Source organism: Megascapheus bottae, chromosome 9 (genome assembly GCF_031878675.1).
Source record: "Megascapheus bottae isolate mThoBot1 chromosome 9, mThoBot2.hap1, whole genome shotgun sequence".
Classification (NCBI taxonomy): Eukaryota; Metazoa; Chordata; class Mammalia; order Rodentia; family Geomyidae; genus Megascapheus; species Megascapheus bottae.
Genome location: NC_143517.1, coordinates 6889102 through 6908004, shown reverse-complemented (window position 1 = coordinate 6908004; position 18903 = coordinate 6889102). Strand labels below are relative to the sequence as shown.

Below are 18903 nucleotides of genomic sequence, written 5' to 3'. Positions count from 1 at the left end.
CAAAGATATGGAACCAACTTAGATGTCCCTCAGTTGATGAGTGGATCAACAAGATGTGGTATTTGTACACAATGGAATTCTATGCTGCTGTCAGAAACAATGACATTGCCCCATTTGTTAGGAAATGGAAAGACTTAGAATAAATCATATTAAGTGAAGTAAGCCAGACTCAAAGGAACTTAGGCTCAATGGTTTCCCTCATTTGTCATAATCAGTAGAAACCTTGGGCTCTCCTAGCAGAGATTTGCAATAGAGCAAAACCTTGATACAAAAGGCCATTAATAGGACACTAAATGACAGGATCTCTAGGATATAGAAACATAAGCCATATAATGAATGATTGCTGTTATTAAGGTAATATGATATCTCTCATCTCTTTTGCTGTCCCTTGGTTATCTCATATCGTTACAGTATCTCACTTTGTTACCTGATATATCGGATATATTTGTATTTGGTTATTTGAAATTGGATAGGGAACGGGGATAGGGGTGGTGGGGAGAGAAATGGGGACCAAGACATGTGAAAGGGTATCAATGTATGGGAATCAATGCACCATCTATCTGGCAAATATCATGTAACCCTTCTATTAATTACAAGAAAAAAATATATGAAAAAAAGAAAAAAAAGAATGTGTGTTTTCTTTTAAACTCTTCTCTCTCTCTTTTAATTAGATAAATGTGGCAAATTTTACCATAAAGCTTGGTTGTTCCAATCACAGCTGGTCACTCATGCTGCTAGATCTTGGAGATTACTAGTCCAATAATGAGCATGAAAAAAAATAACTCTCTTGAGAAAGAAAAATTACTAGGTCCTATGGAGATACAAATTTAAATATATTTTTTTAAAGAGCCCAGTGAGGTTCTAACAAATTATAACCCACTACAATTGACCTTAGAATTAAGGCTATTTCTGAAACACTGGGTAATAGTCACTAATTAGAAAAGAGATTGTTCTTGCTAATAAAACCAATAAGAGCACTGTATTTCAAAATTCTAGCATTTTATAAATCATTTTCTATGCAACTGAGCAGTTGCATTTATAGAATTCCATGTTCACATTTTCCAAAGTACTCAGACATGAAAATCTAGCAAGTAAGAAAACAAGGTAAGTGAGAGACTTCGTCTGTTTCTAACACATTTGACCTTTAAAAAGACAAATGTGGTATATCAGGAAATGGTATAAGCAGAAAAGATAAATCAGTTTCTTTGTACAGCCTTACATATTCCAAAATACCCCAGATGAAACCCAGCAGAGTTTAAGCAGAAAATTAGAACACTTCTCATGAATTTAGGACAAGCAAAGAAATTTTCAAACCACTGATAGAGAAGGGCTGGTCAGAAAACCACTAGAACAAGCCTGCCACAAATTAAGTGAAAACTGGAAATCTTCACAAAAGCAAATGTATGTTTTCATATCCTTGTAGTTCTCTGTCAAGTGTAATTTCTACCAAGCTTCCTAACACTGATAACTTTTTCTATCTGAAACAGAAAATTAATTTATTTATAATTTTTAAAAGGAAAAATTAAAGCATATAAAGTCAAATAATTAACAACTGCTTGTAATCTTAGTAACTCAGGATGTTGAGATCTAAGGATCATAGCTTAAAGTCTGTCAGGGCAAAAAAAAAATCCCATGAGAGTCATGAAAAGCAAAAAGTTGGAAGTGGAGGTGGGGCTCATATAGTAGAGTACCAACCTTGAACAAAAAAGCCAAATGACAGCACAAGACCCAGCACATCCCAGTACTGACACACACTGAAAATAATGCAGGGTATAAACCATATTACACAGTACTAAGAACAACACCTAGCCTGGTCCAGATGCTCTAAACGGCCTCTGCTGATCTGCAGTTGATCTCGCATTTTCTAACAGCCTCTACCCAGAATATACCATAAATTATAAATTGACCAGGTCAAATATGCTCATACTCAAAAGTAGTTACTGGCCAGTTTAAACTCAAACAGCAGCAAATGAGACAAAACTCTAGAAAGAAGTAGTTGCTATACTTCAACAACAGTGCGTAGATTCTTTAAAAAAAAAAAAAACTGATAAATTCATGATTTAAAAAAAGCCAACTCTAGACTTTTTCATGATCTTTAAGACCATACAAAAATTTTCCTTTTCTAGATTAAGCCAAAGGGAAATTTTAGAGAATGCTTAGTTAAGTCACATACAACAGGTCCTACTTGTACTCCTACCTACTCAAGAGACTGAGATCCAGAGCACTACAGTTTGAAGCCAGACAAGGTAGAAGCATTTGAGAGACTCCATCTCCAATCAACTAGTACAGTGCCAGGAGAGACTCGTGGCCCAAATGGTAGAGCATCAGACAAGCAAGCAAGACAAGCAAACACATAAGACCCTGGCTTCACTGATACCAGAAAAAAATAAAAATAAAATTCCTTAGTTAACATGTCCACTTGTATGCACCTGAAATATTATATTTTGGGTTTTGTTTTTCTGTTTTGTTTTGTACCAGTCTGAGTCTTAAACTTGAACCTTGGACACTATCTCTGAGATTTCTTTTGCTCTACTATATGAGCCACAATTGCACTTATAGCTATTATTATTATTATTATTATTATTATTATTATATTTGAGATTACACAAACTTTCCTGCCTGAGCTGACTTCAAACTGCCATCTTCACATCTCAGACTCCTGAGTATCTAGGGTTGTAGGTGTGAGCCAGAAGCATTCAGCTATTAATATCCGTTTTGCCATAGCTTTTTCTTTCTGACAATTAGAAACTTCAGTTGCTTATTCACTTTGATCATATCTACAGAGCACAAAACAAAATGCTTTTCTTCTTATCACAATGTCATCCAACTCAACCGTCATCAGCACAGTTTTACCAAGTTTGCACTGATGTTTGCAATGTCATCATCTTCAACCCTCTCACTTTTCTGTTTATCTACTACTAATTTTCATCACAACAGCATCCAAATCACTCAAGCAATGCATAGCATAGCATAGCAGGTGGTTCTGTGTCAAAGCTCAGCATTTTTTTTATGCCTGCTTTCTTTCTCTTCTTTATTCTTCAGGCTTATAAATACAGTTGATACAGTAATATTGTACACATCTTGGTGACAAAAAAAGTCTTTCAAAATCTTCACTTGTGGGTTTATTTTCAAATACTATTGTGGACTAGAATCGTTGACAAGTGTTTGTTAATGATGATTTATCAGCATCAGCTTAAAGCATTAACATCTCTATAAATAGCCCCCTTTAATTCTTGTATTCCTCAGTCTCTGCTAACTGCAGCAACTGCTGAGTTTCAAAAAATAACTTATACATACTACATACTTTTCCTGGGGACATATCATTCTTTAATCACAGGACCTTTTCAATATGCTACATGCTTGTCAGGGAATGAGCTGAATTAAATTCTCCTCATATTTTTCTCATAATAGGAGAAATTTGTAGGAGGAGATTGGTAAAACATTATTCCAGGAAAAACTTAATTTTCTTTTGGTCCAGGCTAACTTCAATGAAATGAATAAGCTTGATTAAAGTTCGGTTCATTGTTGAAGGGGGAAGAATTAGAAGGCGGAAAACAGCACACACACTGGTTTTCCTGTTTATGTAACAGTGCACATATGAGTTGCATCCACCTTTCCTACTTCCTTACCCCTGCCTGCATTCTGGGCAGCCTTGGCCCACTCAAGAATGTTAAGCTGAGATGTGCATTGTTCCCACCTACTGATCTCTTATTAGTCTTTAGAAAGCCTCTTTAGAAAATTAGTTCGGGGAGGAGGGTCGAGCTGTTCTTGATAACAAACATCTCAGTTTCTTTTACAATATTCATTCTAGATCTTTGGCCATGTAGTGTGATGCTACATGAAAGGACCTCCAGGATATCAAAACAAAAGCCATATAATGAGTGATTGTTGTCCTTAATATACTATGTTATCTCCCATCTCTTTTGCTGTCCCTTGGTTATTTCATATTATTACAGTATTTCACCTAGTCATTTGATATATTGTATATAGGCTTATTTGGTTATTTGAAATAGGATAGAAAAAGGGGAAAAACAAGATGAGGGGCAAGGGTGGGGGGAGGGAAATGGGGACCAAGACATGAGAAAGGGTATCAATGTTTGTGAAGAAATGCAGCTTTTATCTGGTGAATATAATGTAACCCTTCTATTAATTATAATAAAAACATGTGGGAAAAAAAGAGATCTTTGTGCTTCTTTACCACAGTGTCACTGGATCCATAATCCAGTTTCTTGGTTTTCTTTTGGAGCTATTGTTTTATGAAGAAATAGCAATGTATGAGCAGAGACTTCATAAATTCTGCATGGTCCAATCCTCTCTCCAAAACTGTGGGTGAGGAAAGAGCTCCAAACCAGAAATTTTGTCTTGTATAGCTATGTGTTTTGGCCTTACCAAATAAGATAGGTACAGAACTCATGGCATGACTAGCCAATCACCAGAAAACCATAGTTTATCTCTTCTTACAGCTCTTATAGGCACTTGATCAGACCTTGTCTTCAAATACAGGGAGAAGAGATGTACCAGGAGGTACTTATTAGACTTCAAGGAGTCCACCAGTCGAGGGGAAATTAAGACTCCCAGTTTTTCATAGTGGGGCATTAATGCTTCCTAGACTTCATCCCCAAACCTGGCTTGTATAAGGCCAGGAAGAAACACATCATACTGAAACAAGAGGACGAAGCCCTGTTTCTCCCCATTCAGAACTAGAATTTGGGGGTTGGCTCAACTGGTAGAGTGAGTGCCAGCCAATGGGCAAAAGCCTCAGATACCAAGTTTGAGTTCCAGCCTTGTACAAAACCAGAAGAAAAAGAATTGGATTGGATTTGTCAAAAGGGCATTATTTATCATAATCCCAGCAAATGTATCAGGAGACTATCGTGACATTGTAACTAAGATTTTCCTACATTCTTTTTTTTTGTTTGTTTTGCCCAGAGGGCTTTGAGACCTTCCATGGACTGACACTTACTGCTTGAGAGAAGGTAGTCCTCTGGAAAGCCTAGAACAGAATTCCATTGATTTCTGAACAGGATTAAAGGGATTTTTCTTGTGGTGTATGTGTGTGTGTGTGTGTGTGTGTGTGTGTGTGTGTGTGTGTGTGTGTGTGTGTGTATGGTGTGCTTGTCCTGGGGTTGGAACTCAGGACCTAGGCACTGTCTCTAAGCTTTTGTGCTCAAGGCCAGCTCTCCAACATTTCAGCCATAGCTTCATTGCTAGCTTTTTGCTGGTTAATTGGAGGTAATAGTCTCACAGAATTTCATGCCTAGGCTGGCTTCAAACTAAATCATCAGATCTCAGCCTCCTGAATAGTTAGGATTGCAAGCATGAGCCACTGTCGCCCAGCTTGCAACTCTTTTTTGGAACTGATTTTTGTTTGTTTGTTTTTTGAGATTGGTTCTCACTTCCTGCACAGCTACGTGCCTGGCCTGTGTATCTCTTGCTTACTTCCCTATAGGGTAGACAAATTCATGCCAACAAGCCCAACTTCTTCAGCTGAGACTGAGTCTCATAGATTTTTCTACCTGGGCTGGCCCATAGACATGATTCTCCCAATCTCAGTCTTCTGAAAATAGAATTTCAGGTGTAAGCTACCAGAACCAACCTGAATTTGAAGTTATTGAGAAAAATTTCTGTTTTCCACAAAACATTTTTTTCTATCTTCTCCACTCACCAGCTTCTATCCCCTCTCCCCAGAATCCCTTCTCTCTTGGATGACTAAAGTTTGAGTGATAGGTTAATCAGTGGTCCGAGCAGCTAGGAGGAATGTGGAAAAGGCAACCAAGCTCCCTATCAGTCCTGCTCCCAGGAAAAGTCTTCAAATGGCTGAGGTTGAATAATGAGCTCACTGAGTCATGGCCTTCATTCTGACAAAACGAGCTCATGGGCCTGGAAACCAAAGCCACGATGAGCCACATCTTCCCTTCAGCACACAGAGAGGAGACATGGCATCCAAGGGCAGCTAGAATGAAGCATCTTGTGGAGACTCACTGAGAACAGTAGGTGACCCTCATACCAGGAAGGAAAGAGCCTGAAAGGAGCAGCTTTAGATCAAAAGAAAGTAAACCTCATATTGGAAATGACTGAGTGGCTTGTAAGTTAAATTCATTACAATTTCAAGCTTCAGTAGTTATAAGGGCTTTGATTATTTTGAAGTCGATTTGGTGAAGGAAAACTTACATGCAGTAAAATTTACTTACTTTTTTTTTTTTTTGATGGGTCATGGGGATTGAACTTGGCCTGGAAACTGTCCCTGAGCTCTTCAGCTCACGGTTATCACCCTACCCTTGAGCCAAGCCCCACTTCCCATTTACTAGAGGTTAATTGGAAATAAGAGTCTCAGGTCCTTTTGTGCCCAGGCTGGCTTTGATCTTTGATCTCAGCCTCCAGAGTAGCTAGGATTACAGGTGTGAGCCACCACTCCCAGCTCTAAAATTTACTCTTTTAAGCTGTATAGTATGATGCATTTGGGTAAATATAGTCCTGTAACTCTTACCATAATCAGGATACATGATGGATAGACAGGTAAATCAATAGATAGGTAGATAGATATTTCCATCAAAGCATTCTTTCACAAGGGCTGTATTTTCACAAGAAACTGAGAATTTTAAAAAGGTATGTTTTTTGGCTTCCCTAAAAGTGACCTTTGTGAAGCTTAATATCTACTGAATAAGGGCAAATACAGAGCAGTTAGGGTGAAACCTGGACCACATCTAGAAACACTCTCTCATATGAGATACTTGTGTTGAATGGAATTTATTACATGCATTATATTTGTTATAGATGTGGGATTTGAATTTAAATTTCATTCAAAAGCTCAACCCGTAAGTTCCCATACAGTCAAGAACCAATTCACTTCCTCCATAACCCATTTCTTTCTCATTTAAGATGAAGTGAAGGTAGCAAGTAAGTAAGAATAAGGTCCACCACGCACAGAGCGGACTGGGGGATAAATACTCATACATCACAACTTTGTATGTGGAACTGAAGGAGTCCTTCCCCCATCTGGCCACCGCCCTCCCCCCGCCACTCCTGTGTGTGTCTTTGCTTTCACTCAGCATTAAGAATCAATATCTTGCGGGAGGCCGCGTGGCCTAATGGATAAGGCGTCTGACTTCGGATCAGAAGATTGCAGGTTCGAGTCCTGCCGCGGTTGGGAAGAATCAATATCTTGGTTTTTCCATTCCTAAACCTCATAGGCAGGGCCTATGTCTTTTTTATGAAAGGTTTGAACCTTGACCTCCATGAGTATGCAAAGAAATGCTATTCATCTATTCACCATGAAGGGTTGCTTCCTGCTCTCTACTGGTTGTCCAAAGACTTACACAAGGGAAATCATCCAGTGTTCTCTGGCGGCTTTTTCCCCAGGACTGCCAAACACTATTCTCAAAGGATAGCTCAAATCAAAGCAATCTCCATCATGAAAGTAACCCACACTTGTCTCTTCATTTTCAACTTTCACTTGCTCCCTAGTTTATCTAAGAGTCTCTCTAGCCTCTGCCCTGTAGGCTGCATCTCCTAATCTCAGGTCCTTATGTGCTAGTGGAGTAGACATCATAATTTTTACTTCTGTTATAATTTTTATTGTTATAATTTTTACTGTTATACTACACACAATACTTTACCTGTCTCAAATAACTGCTGTTCACTAACCTATGAAATAAATGAATGAAGAGGAACTAGAATAAACAACATTCCCTACTCACCAGTCACAAGCCTAGCTGTTCCACCTAGAGGAATTCATTTAAAATGTGTTCTCATCTTCTTCAGATAGTAGGACTTAGGGATGTATAAAACTCCCGTTTCAGAGCAGATCTCCCAATCTGCTCTCAAAAATGTCATTATTTCTCAAATAAACAATGGAAGCACATAAAAATATCCTTCTAAGGCCAGTTAGTGATATAGCTCCAAGGTAAAGTGAGATAGCTCTAAGGTAAGGCACTTCTCTAGCAAAAGCAGGGTCTGGCTTCAATGCACAGCACATAAAAAATAATAATCTAACTAACGTCCCTAATGTTGTAGACTTACGTTCTCCTGACAAGGTACATATTCATATTTCATTGGGAAATGACCCATGAAGATACTAACCTTGTACAAATATGTTGCATAGTCATAGTCCACACACACACACATACACACACACACACACACACACACACACACACACACACACACACACACAAGAACTCCATAACTGAGAGCCTTGCGCTAGGGAAAATCACAATTACCATTTAGTGGAAATCATATTTCAAGTAGGTCCCTAACTGGAAGAGTCTTTTCTCAGGCCCTCCTCTAAATAGCTCCTCAAGTTAGAAATGGTGATTGGCGCCAAAGGTTCTCTGGGCCAGTCAGCCTTCCAGTACTCTAGATGGCAAATTATTCTGAGCCATGACCACTAAATACCCTTTGCTCCACCTGGGAGACCAGCTCTGAACACATTTCAAGTCTACCCACTTGACAAAAATCGCTTAATGAGGAAGTCCAAGGAGATAGCCAGAAAGCCAAGCACTCATTTATGACCTAATCTTTGTTATAGAACACACAGTATTTTCAGGGGCTGTTTTTTATCTGGGACACTTTCATAATCAGAAAAAAAAGGGGCAGGGAAAATGTGGTTATTTGTATTAGGGGAAGTACCCTATACCCTTGTTTGTAGTCTTCACACTTCAGTTTGTAATGCTCAAATTTTGAATGATTTTTGTCCTATAGATACCTTAAATTACCAGGTTCCCTGCAAGGGATCATTCTTCTGTATATGTGCAGCTGCACACAGTGCCCGAGGACCAGGGGATACACAATACTATCTAGGAAGGGACAGTAATGATGGACTTCCTGCAGTCAGACTCCTGGGCAGAATCTTTCATTTGATTTAATTAATGAGCTGCTTTAGTGCTTTCTTTCAGTCTCTAAGAATTAAGCTTTCTCAGCACTCACTGTGGTGTGATCCTGTTGATACAAACAGCCCAAAGAAATCAGAGCTCAGAAACAGACGGTAAATGAAAGTCAGTGTTAAACACGTACAGACAATTTGAGTTCCAGCCTGCACTGAAGGTTGTGGCTCAAAACTGTATGTGATGGCTGGCAATCCAGGGACAAAGCTGCCTGTGTCTCTTGTTTGCAATATTTATCTTTCTGCTAAAAAGGAAGTACCTTTGGGTTTTATGAAGAAAAAAAAAAAAGAAGGCCAGCAGAAAAGGATTGGAATGTCTTCCTATTTAATAAAAAGTTGCCAAGAAGGCATCGCTGAAAAGTTCCCTGGGATAGAGACTGGGCTGAGTGTACCGAAGCCAGTCACACAGAGGCCTGCCGACAGATGGACTACACATAGGACTGGCAGGGCAGAGGCCTGAAGGCTTTGGGAACAACATGTACATCCCCAAGTAACACTGAGACTGGAGTGGGGAACAGGCAGGGACTTGAGTATGGCCTTGTAGAGTAGTGTGACAGCTATGGCTTTTATTCTAAGATAAGAAAACGTCTAATGTTTGAAGGCCAAGAATGTCATAGTGTGTGATTTTAAGCTGGGTACTAGGGCTGTGTGTTTGAGAATAGCAAGCACTAATCCTGAAGTATTCTTTGAGATACCACTTTCTTGTGATTGACCATAAGTAATCTGAAAGAAAAGGGGGAAGAAGAAAAAATAACAGGAAAGGAGAAAAACTTAGTTTAGCCTGAGAATTTCCTTCATGACACACACCTTACCTGCTCTTAAGGAACCCCAAAAAATGATCACAATTCAAGTTTTCCTGAAATAGTCTCAACATGTTCCTGGGTTGGTGTGATTATTAATAGAGCCTTCTTCACTCTCACAAAGATCCAGGCTTGGATGATACATGACAGGGAAATCAAATAAGAAATCTTAGTCATTTCACCCAAGTCTCAAAGTCAAGGACAGAGACTAGCATGCAAAGCCAGATTCTACTCATCTGAGGCACAGTTGTCCTCTGGATGCCAAGGTATGTTTCACCTGGAAGTCATATCTGCCTTTGGACATGGATGGACATGGTGATAATGGCAAAAGCATTAAAGAATGCTCACTTGGATAATATTAGGTCATTGGCAAGGAAAGAGTTGGACCTAAAAAGCATTGTCTTAAGTGGAGCAAGCTAGGTTCCGAGAGACAATGGGTGTATTCCTTCTCTCATATGTGGAAGTTAGATCTGTATTATAAACATCTGTTAAAATATATACGACTACACTGTGGTATCTCTAGAGGAGGACTCCAAAAATATAACTCCTTTGAACAACTCAATTATGATTTAACAAACTGAATACCAGAAAGTTGAAAGACCTGTTTCGCTCAGGGGTAGGGAAAAAAATGAATTGAGAGAGGGGTGAGTGAGTACTCATAATACTCAGTGTATGTATATGAAAGTCAAACCAGCTGACTTGAAGAGATGAGTAGGGTTAGGAGAGACAGGGGAGAATAAGTAGGTGACAGTGATCAAGATGCATTGTCCTTATGAACAGAGAGGTCAAATAAAAAAATCCCTTTTGTACAGCTCCTTAAAGATATTTTTAAAAATTAAATTAAAACTGTAAAAAGGAATGGCCGAGAGTTTAGCGTAGTGGTAGAGTGCTTGCCTAGTGTGCATGAAGACCCGGGTTCAATTCCTTGATACCACATACATAGAAAAAAGTGAAAAATGGTGCTTTGGCTCAAGTGGTAGAGCTCTAGCCTTGAGAAAGCCCAAGGACAGTGCCCAGGCCCTGAGTCCAAGGATCAGGACTGACAAAAAAAAAAAAAGGAAATCTCACTTTTAAAAATAAATATTTTTGCCAGTCCTGAGATTTGGACTCAAGGCTTGAGCACTGTCCTTGGGCTTTCTCAGGGCTGTAGCTCTGCCACTTAAACCATGGCACCACTTCTGGCTTTTTTATGTAGGGTGGTACCGAAGAATCAAATCCAGGTCTTCATGAATATGAGGCAAGCACTCTACCACTAAGCCAAACTCCCGGCTCCTAGAAATAATATTTTCTAATTAATGAAAAAAAATTAAAGCAAATAAAAGTCCCCACTGTTTTATACTGGGAAACTTCCAATGTTCTTATAAGTGCTTAAAGACTGTTAAAGTCAAGTATTTTGAAACAAGTACCTTTCAATTACAGTAGTGCTTCTGTGTATTTTCAGAGAGTGAGTTCTTGAGTTGGAATAATCCTCTAAATACACCTTCTGCCAGCTTGCCAAAGTCTAGCATCAAACATTTCCTCACCCACAAATATAGCCTCAAACATCATTTCCCATTACCACCCATCCCTCCTGCTGAGAGCTGGAGCTAAAACTTGCATGGAGACCACCATAAGCTGAGTCGGCATTTCTACCAGTCCTGGGTGCCCTTGCCAGGCCATAAACTAAAGATTCTTAAGGACAGCAGGCCAAGGGCGACCTGGTGCCTGAGCCTGCCAACATGGCAGATGTGGAATAAATCAGAGGAAAGTGTGAAACAAGCTTAGCTTAGCAGTGCTAGGTCTGCGAGGAGAGGCTTTGAACAACCAACAAGCTGGATCAGCTACCAAAGTATGATGATTTATAAACTAATGGTCTTGAATAGCCTTTCCTTTAAAAAAAAAAAAAACATTTCAGTTATCTTTCAAAAAGAGGAGGCAAAGTCACAAAATCAGCTCATGAGGAAAGTGCTACCTCCATGGAGTTAACCACTAAACTTAAAAACTATCACTCTCCAGTGTATGCCTAGGACTCTCTCCACTAAGCTCAGAGATAAGCGCTAATGGTTTCATGTTAAAAAACAAAAAACAAATTTCCTTCTCCTCATCATTTCTTATGTTCTTCTCAGAACCAGTTTCACAATGTTGAATGGTGGACAATCTCAAGATAATGGATGTCGTGAAGTCACCTTCCCTCTCTTGAACTCAGAGACCAGAGGAAGTTACAGTTCAGTGCCAATGGCGTGAATCGTTTGTGGGTTTTCTTGAAGTCAAAGGAATGGTAAATGAAGCCCTTTGTGGCACCAAGAAGGTCGCCTTGACATGTCTAAATGTCTCAGTGGTTGTCTGTAGTTACACTGAGGTGGCATTACTTTTTTCCATTTTTTTATTTTAATCATTTTCATCTAAATGAGTAAATATTCAATTTAAGGAAGAGATGGCTGAATTGTTTTTCCAGAAACAGAGAAAACTAAGACTGGATCAGCTTCTGTCTAAGTATCATTATATTATTTTGTTGGAACAAATGCCTTATGAACTAGTTAGTGTGCTTCCACTCAGAAATTACCCCCTGAAATCGGAAATGCTAATGGATGCAGTTTCATTAGCTAGTTTGGAGAAAGGAGGAACAAAGATTCAAGGAGACATGCTGAGCCTTTACTGCTGTTCAAGTTAAATGAGCCCAAAATCAATAGTTAATTTAAAGTACAATGTAGTTTCCTTTGTAGGTTAGTTTTTTTTAAACCTATGTGACTGTTTTCCACACGGTTTTGCATGTAACGAATTATGAATACATCAAATAAGAGGCAATTGGAAGAAATACAAAATAGTTGCCTAACGGAATTTAAGTAAAGTTCATTTTAAAACAATGTAGCCTTTAAAGATGCTACGAAAGTGTGAAACCATGATATAACAAGCCAAAAAGGTTTCTTTCTTTAGTTTCTATCTGTACGATTTTCTTCTCAACATCTAAACATTTTCTGAATATATAAATAGAACTTTTTAAAGTAGAGGCAAATTCATAGCAGATGTTAGCACTGGATGAATACAATAGGTTTGAGTAAAAACCAGAGTGCTCTGTATTTTAGGACATCTGCACATCTTCCATCTCAGCTTCTTCTGAACATGCTTGAATAATGCTGTGACCCTTATATGGCTTCTCTAAGACAGTCAGAATTAGAGGCTTCTGGAACCTGATGTATTCAATGTGTGTGTGTGTGTGTGTGTGTGTGTGTGTGTGTGTGTGTGTGTGTGTGTGTGGCAGGGAGGAGGGGGCAAGGGGCAATACTGGGACTTGAACTCAGGGCCTAAATGCTGAACCTTAGCTTTTTCACTCAAAGCTGACACTCTACACTTGAGCCAGAGCTGCACTTTTGGCTTTTTATGGTTAATTGGAAATACGATTCCCATGGTCTTTGAAGCCTGGGCTGGCTTTAAACTGCAAATATATTAGGCTCCAGAGTAGCTAAAATTTCAGGTATGAGACACTGGTACCCAGCCGCAGTGAAATTTTTATATAAGAAAATGTAAACCATTAACATATAAGCAGATATAAAGAATTTGTGTTGTTATAGATTTCTTCTCTCATTAAGCTGGTATTAGTTCAAATCATTCTTGTCATATCTAAATTAATCAGCACATATTTTCCTGTCCATAACCAAGTTCCCAGTTCCATTAATCTTTCTAACAAGGTTTGAGACTATATAGGACAGAGCCCCTGCTGCCTAATCAATAAGGTGTCAGGGAGAAAACTAGACTCCCAATTGAAGTTTACAATAAACCAGCATGAAGTGGAGTCTCTGGAAGAATCACTTGAGTTTGGGACTATGTTGAGCCCAAAGCCTCAGTAAGCCACAGAAAGAAGACTTGTGGGGGAATTGACAAAAATTACCTTCACTTAGGGCACAAAGAAGAGATCATTACTGGAACTCTGATGACACAGTAACTTCCAGAGATCTAGAACACTCTCTGAACCATCACTCTTTCCTCCACTGCTCATCACTGTGGCATACGCTGTATCCCTGACACTATCAATATATGCTTGCAGGTGCCCATCTTCATCTGAACAAAGCAGGTGAATGAAGGGTATTAACTATGGTGCATGTGGACGGCACACTGGTAAGGCATCTAATGGAATTAGGTGGGTTATTCACACAAAAGAGGACAAGGATGAAATAGAAAGACATGGTTCTCTGTGGAAACAGCACAAGGGAGGAAGAGGCGAAAAGAGAAGGAAGAATCAAACATTTAAATTCCCAGAAGAGAAGCAAATGGAAACAGTGATTTTAAAAGTACACAATATTTCTTAGATTGCTGCAACACACAAATAAATAAGACTGTGCTTACCTTTAAAACACACACACACACACACACACACACACACACACACACACACAAATACAATGAAACAGCCCAAGAACCAGGTTGCTTTCATTTGCTGAAGATGAAATTTCAAGAGATAGTAAAGTGTCAGTGGGAATGGTTAGCACTTCTTGAGTGGTTACTATGTGTCCCAGAAACACTGCTGTGTATGTTTTCCTGGGTATTCTAAGTGCATTATCTTTTTTTCTGAAAACAACCCTATGATGTAGGCATTATTTTAAATCCTCACTTCACATAAGGCATATTGGTGACAAATAAAGGCTTGGTCACTAATCAATGGGAGTACAGCTGAGCACATAACAAAGCCAAAACTAGAACCCAGTGGGTCTGCTTTGAGAGCTTTTAGAAATCTTTGGCTCTTCAGATGAGAGATCATCGGAGTGGCCAAATACAACAGAGAGGCCAGAGATACTCAGAACTCACATGTACACAAACTTATCTCCACATATCCACATACTCTCATACAATATACATAAATGGGTATGTACACCCACTTATATGCACATATACACAAATACATGTATACAATATACATCCATGAATGCAAACATGTACACCTACATGCACATAGCCTCATCTAATTTCTAATAATGATGGAATCGATGTCTACTGACAGACACATTTTTGGTTTTGGAGGTAGAGAAAAGGTGGTTACCAGAAATGGAAAGAATGGTCAGGATATGGAAACAAAGAGGTTTTTCTTTGTGGTTGTTGCTTTTAATGTGCTATATGAAGTTGTTTTTCCCCTTATGGTTTATCTCATTGTCACTGTTTCTGATTTTGATACCTACTGTCTTGTATACGCATTTATTTGAATTAGGGAAGGAAAGGGGAACAACAAAACGATGAGAAAGGGTTAAAGTGTGAACCAACATAGGGTGAACCAATAATCACAAGACAATATGTTGGAAATGAGCTTTGCAACTTGGGGGAGGGGAGTAGCGGGAGAAAAGGGAGATAGGAGTAACAATGCATGTAACTGTAACCCCTGTGTACATTACCCTGACAATAAAATTAAATTTGTTTAAAAAAGAGGGAGAAACTCAAGGCAATACTTGAGATAAGCAACAACAACAACAAAGAATATTCAGGAGGAGAAGTCTGGTACATCTAAGTTCATGACTGATGACATTCATTAATGTGATTTAACTAAGAAGAAAGTCACATTTAAATGATAGCAAGGCAGTTTAAACAAAGATGAGTGGGCCATACACAAACACTTGTATACACACCTTTCCACCTTATACAGCACAAAGCCTCCAGCTCTAAGGCAGGCATAGAGAACTATACACTACTTGTGAGCAAAAATCTGCCAACTACCTAATTTTGTACAGTTCAGGAGGTAAAAATTCTTTTTATTTGTCAAAATAGCTTAAATAATGTTTATTGACAAATGAAAGTTATACAACATTATAGTCTCAATGTCTACAAAATAAAGTTTTATTGGCACCCAATTCCATTGTTTGCTTCTAAATCATACACAGCTGCTGCCTTGTGGTGCCAGCAGAGTTGAGTTGGAGTAGCTTTGATAAAGACTTTATCCATAGATTGCAAGATATGGAGTGCCTGGCACTTTACAGAAATATGGCCACCCGCTCTTCTGAACCATCTCAATTATTCAAATTTTGAAGCAAACCTCACAAAGGAGTTGAATTTAGCTACCTGGCAATGGCACTGCGCCAGCTCTCACAATGGGCATTTCTCTCCATGTGTCTCCATCGTTTTCATCCTCAGCCAGCCAGTTATCAACAGGTAAACAGAAGACTTCAGATGTGGCTATGTTTTCTAGTCTAACTTCTTCCAGGTACCACCTGGGATCCTTCCCACTGTTGTCATGTCCAATGCGTATCTTGTAGATGTCCCCAGTGTCTTGAAGATTAATCTGTAAGCAAAAACCAAGGAAGAAATGTAAACTTCTGTGTCTCTGACTTGGTTTTTCAAATTCCACGTTTATATTCTACCTTGAACTCAAAACCTACATTTTAAGATCACAATTAAGTTCTCATCGAACTCATTATTTATACCATCATGAAATAATGTTCTGTCACTGAGAAAATAGATCCTCTGACCATGAATAAAGCAAAAGAATAAATCTAGTTATCTCTGATGACATCATATTTTTAGTAAGTCACCATTACTATCTTTCAAAATAAATGTTTTATTATCATTGGTGATATATGCTACTTATTCCATGGTGAGGCTGAAAAATAAGATAATCCAATTATCTGATGTTATTCTTAATTAAATTTTGCTGTTTAAGTAAGATCTCAGGGAACAGGCATCAAATCTTCTACTGGATCCAAACAAGGATTCATCAGCCCAACCTAAAACAGGCAAAGTGTTTATTGGAAAGCCTGTATTTCTGCAGTAGCGTTAGCAATGTGACTAAATCCCATTCACCCCTTCCAAATACTAATCAGAGGGTATAATAAATGTTGTAGCATATTATTCAATACCCGAAATAAGCAACTATTTTCTTTTGAAAATTCCTACTGGTCATACGAAAACATGAAAAAGTAATATGTCACTCATTTTTCTCTTTCTTCCATAGAAACCAACACAAATTTAATGGCGTAAAGCCAGAACTACACTGTTCCTCAGTTCCATGAGACAGAACTCTGGGCACAGTGGCTCAGGGCCAGGGTCATGATTGTAGTTAGATTGGCCTCTCTTCAGGGACTGTGGTCCCTGAATATATTTCGATTATTGTTAAGAGTCCAGATCCTTGTGAATATAGGAGGGAATCCCTGTTTCCTTAGCACCTGGACCTTGTCTCCTCCCAGAACAAGGGCACAGCAAACTTCATGCTTAGAACTCTATCAGTAGGAGAAAAATTCTAGGGTTGCATGAGATTTAGCTTAACAGGCTAACTCTCAACTTCAGGAAGCCTTTTATGTTTGTTTATTGTTGTTTGTTTATTGCCAGGCCTTAGGCTTGAACTCAGGGCCTGGTCTTTTTCCCTGAGCTTCTTTTGCTTGAGGCTGGCACTCAACCACTTAACCACAGCTCCTCTTCCAGCTTTTGATGGTTACTTAGAGATGAGAGTCTCATAGACTTTCCTGCTCATTCTGGCTTCCAACTCCAATCCTCAGACCTCAGCCTCCCACGTAGCTAAAATTACAGGTGTGAGCTACCAGGTGTGAGCTACCAATGCCCAGCCTTAAGGAGGCCTTTTACAGCCACATGATTTGTAATCTTAATTATAATAATTAAATTCTTTGTCATCAATCATATCATATTAACAACAAGCCTAAAGATCAGGAGATCAAAATTTGTGGCCAGGCTCAGGACACTATAATCTTAACTACTGGGGAGGTTGAGATCTTGAGGATCACAATGTAAAGTCAATTTGGGCAGAAAGATGTGTGGACCTCCATCTCTGAAATAACTAGCAAAGTCAAGTTAGAGTCTCTACCACTACCAAACTAAACAAACCCAAGCAAGCATAAGGTCTTGAATGCAAACTCTAGCTCCGTTCAAATAATAATAGTAATAATCTTACTAACATACACTATACTTAAAAAATTAGATCTGCTTTGTCATGTTTGTCTCCAGATCCATTCACTACATCTTTTTCTCCCTTATGATATTACCACAAATATTCACAGTAGCAAGTTACCACAGAATTTATGCATACCTGGTACTACTAAATCATGCTAATCTATTAGTGATACATGTTCTATTCTTTAGCTCTTTGTCAGGGTGCATAGACACAGAAGTCAACTGTCCAGCTACATAATTGGTCCTCTCCTATTATTGCTAGAACAAATTGTGTACAGAAATTGCACTATGTAGAAATTTTTTACCACTATCAGCAGTCTCCAGATATTCTCTCCAAAGTCACAGATGGTGGGAAATAGGAAATAAATCAGTAGCCACAACCCACAAGACACACAAAGGAAAAGTCACATAGTGGACAAAACTCCAGTTTTGATATCAAAGGCAGAATTGTTTTTGAAAGCTTCTCCTTCCCTGCTGATTCTTCAAGCTGCATCACATTTCTCAATTTTTTTGGGGGGGGGGCGAGGGTCAGTCATGGGACTTGCACCCTGGGCCTGGGCATTGTCCTTGAGCTCTTCAGCTAAAAGCTACCAGCCTACCCTGTGAGGCACAGTACCACTTCTGATTTTCTGGTGGTTCATCGGAGATAAGAGTCTCACATACTGTAGTACTCTGCCCAGCTTTGAGCCACTGAGCCTCAGATCTCAGTCTCCTAAGTAGTAGGATTACTACCTCACCCAGGTTTCTCAACACTTAAGTGTCAGTGTGTTCATCCAAACACTATAGCTCAGCCTGAGAATCCCTAAACTAAAGGTTCAAAATCTGCAATGCTTCCAAATACAAAATTTTCTGAATGTTTACATGACAACACAAGTGAAAAATTATATGTCATGAAACTGTTTCATGCACAAAATTATGAAAATACTATATTAGTATATATGATGCAAATAAAATATAAATAAGCTTCATTCTTAGGCTTTGATTCCATCTCCAGAGTATCTATCTATCTATCTATCTATCTATCTATCTATCTATCTATCCATCCATCCCTCTCTATCTATCCATCCAGCTAGCTTCTATCTTTATCTATCTGTACATATCTGGTAAATAGAGATAGATAGATAGATAGATAGATAGATAGATAGATAGATAGATAGATAGATAGATAAAGACAGACATATGTATCACTTAATATAAATGAACTTCATGTTTAGGCTATCTATTCATCTGTCTTTAAGTGGAGAGAGATATTTTTCTAAAATCTGAAACATTTCATTCCAAGTTTTTGGTTTCTTATAAAAAACTATATCACTCAGTATTGCCAGCAGGTAATGTGCTATATGCTAGAAATTGGTGCTAATTTAA

At 38.7% G+C, this 18903-nt stretch overlaps 1 protein-coding gene and 1 non-coding gene across 2 annotated transcripts in view; one reads left to right on the top strand and one right to left on the bottom strand.

Moving 5' to 3' along the window:
* The window catches only part of LOC150058741 (lipoxygenase homology domain-containing protein 1-like), a 105855-nt gene that overhangs the window by 25538 nt on the left and 61414 nt on the right, over positions 1 to 18903 (bottom strand). The window contains exon 4 of the mRNA XM_090338825.1: positions 15700 to 15919. Coding sequence (XP_090194951.1) covers positions 15700 to 15919 — 220 coding nt within the window. The remainder of the gene's footprint in view (positions 1 to 15699; positions 15920 to 18903) is intronic.
* Positions 7075 to 7147, top strand: Trnar-ucg (transfer RNA arginine (anticodon UCG)). The gene has a single exon. It is a non-coding gene; the product is annotated as a tRNA-Arg (tRNA).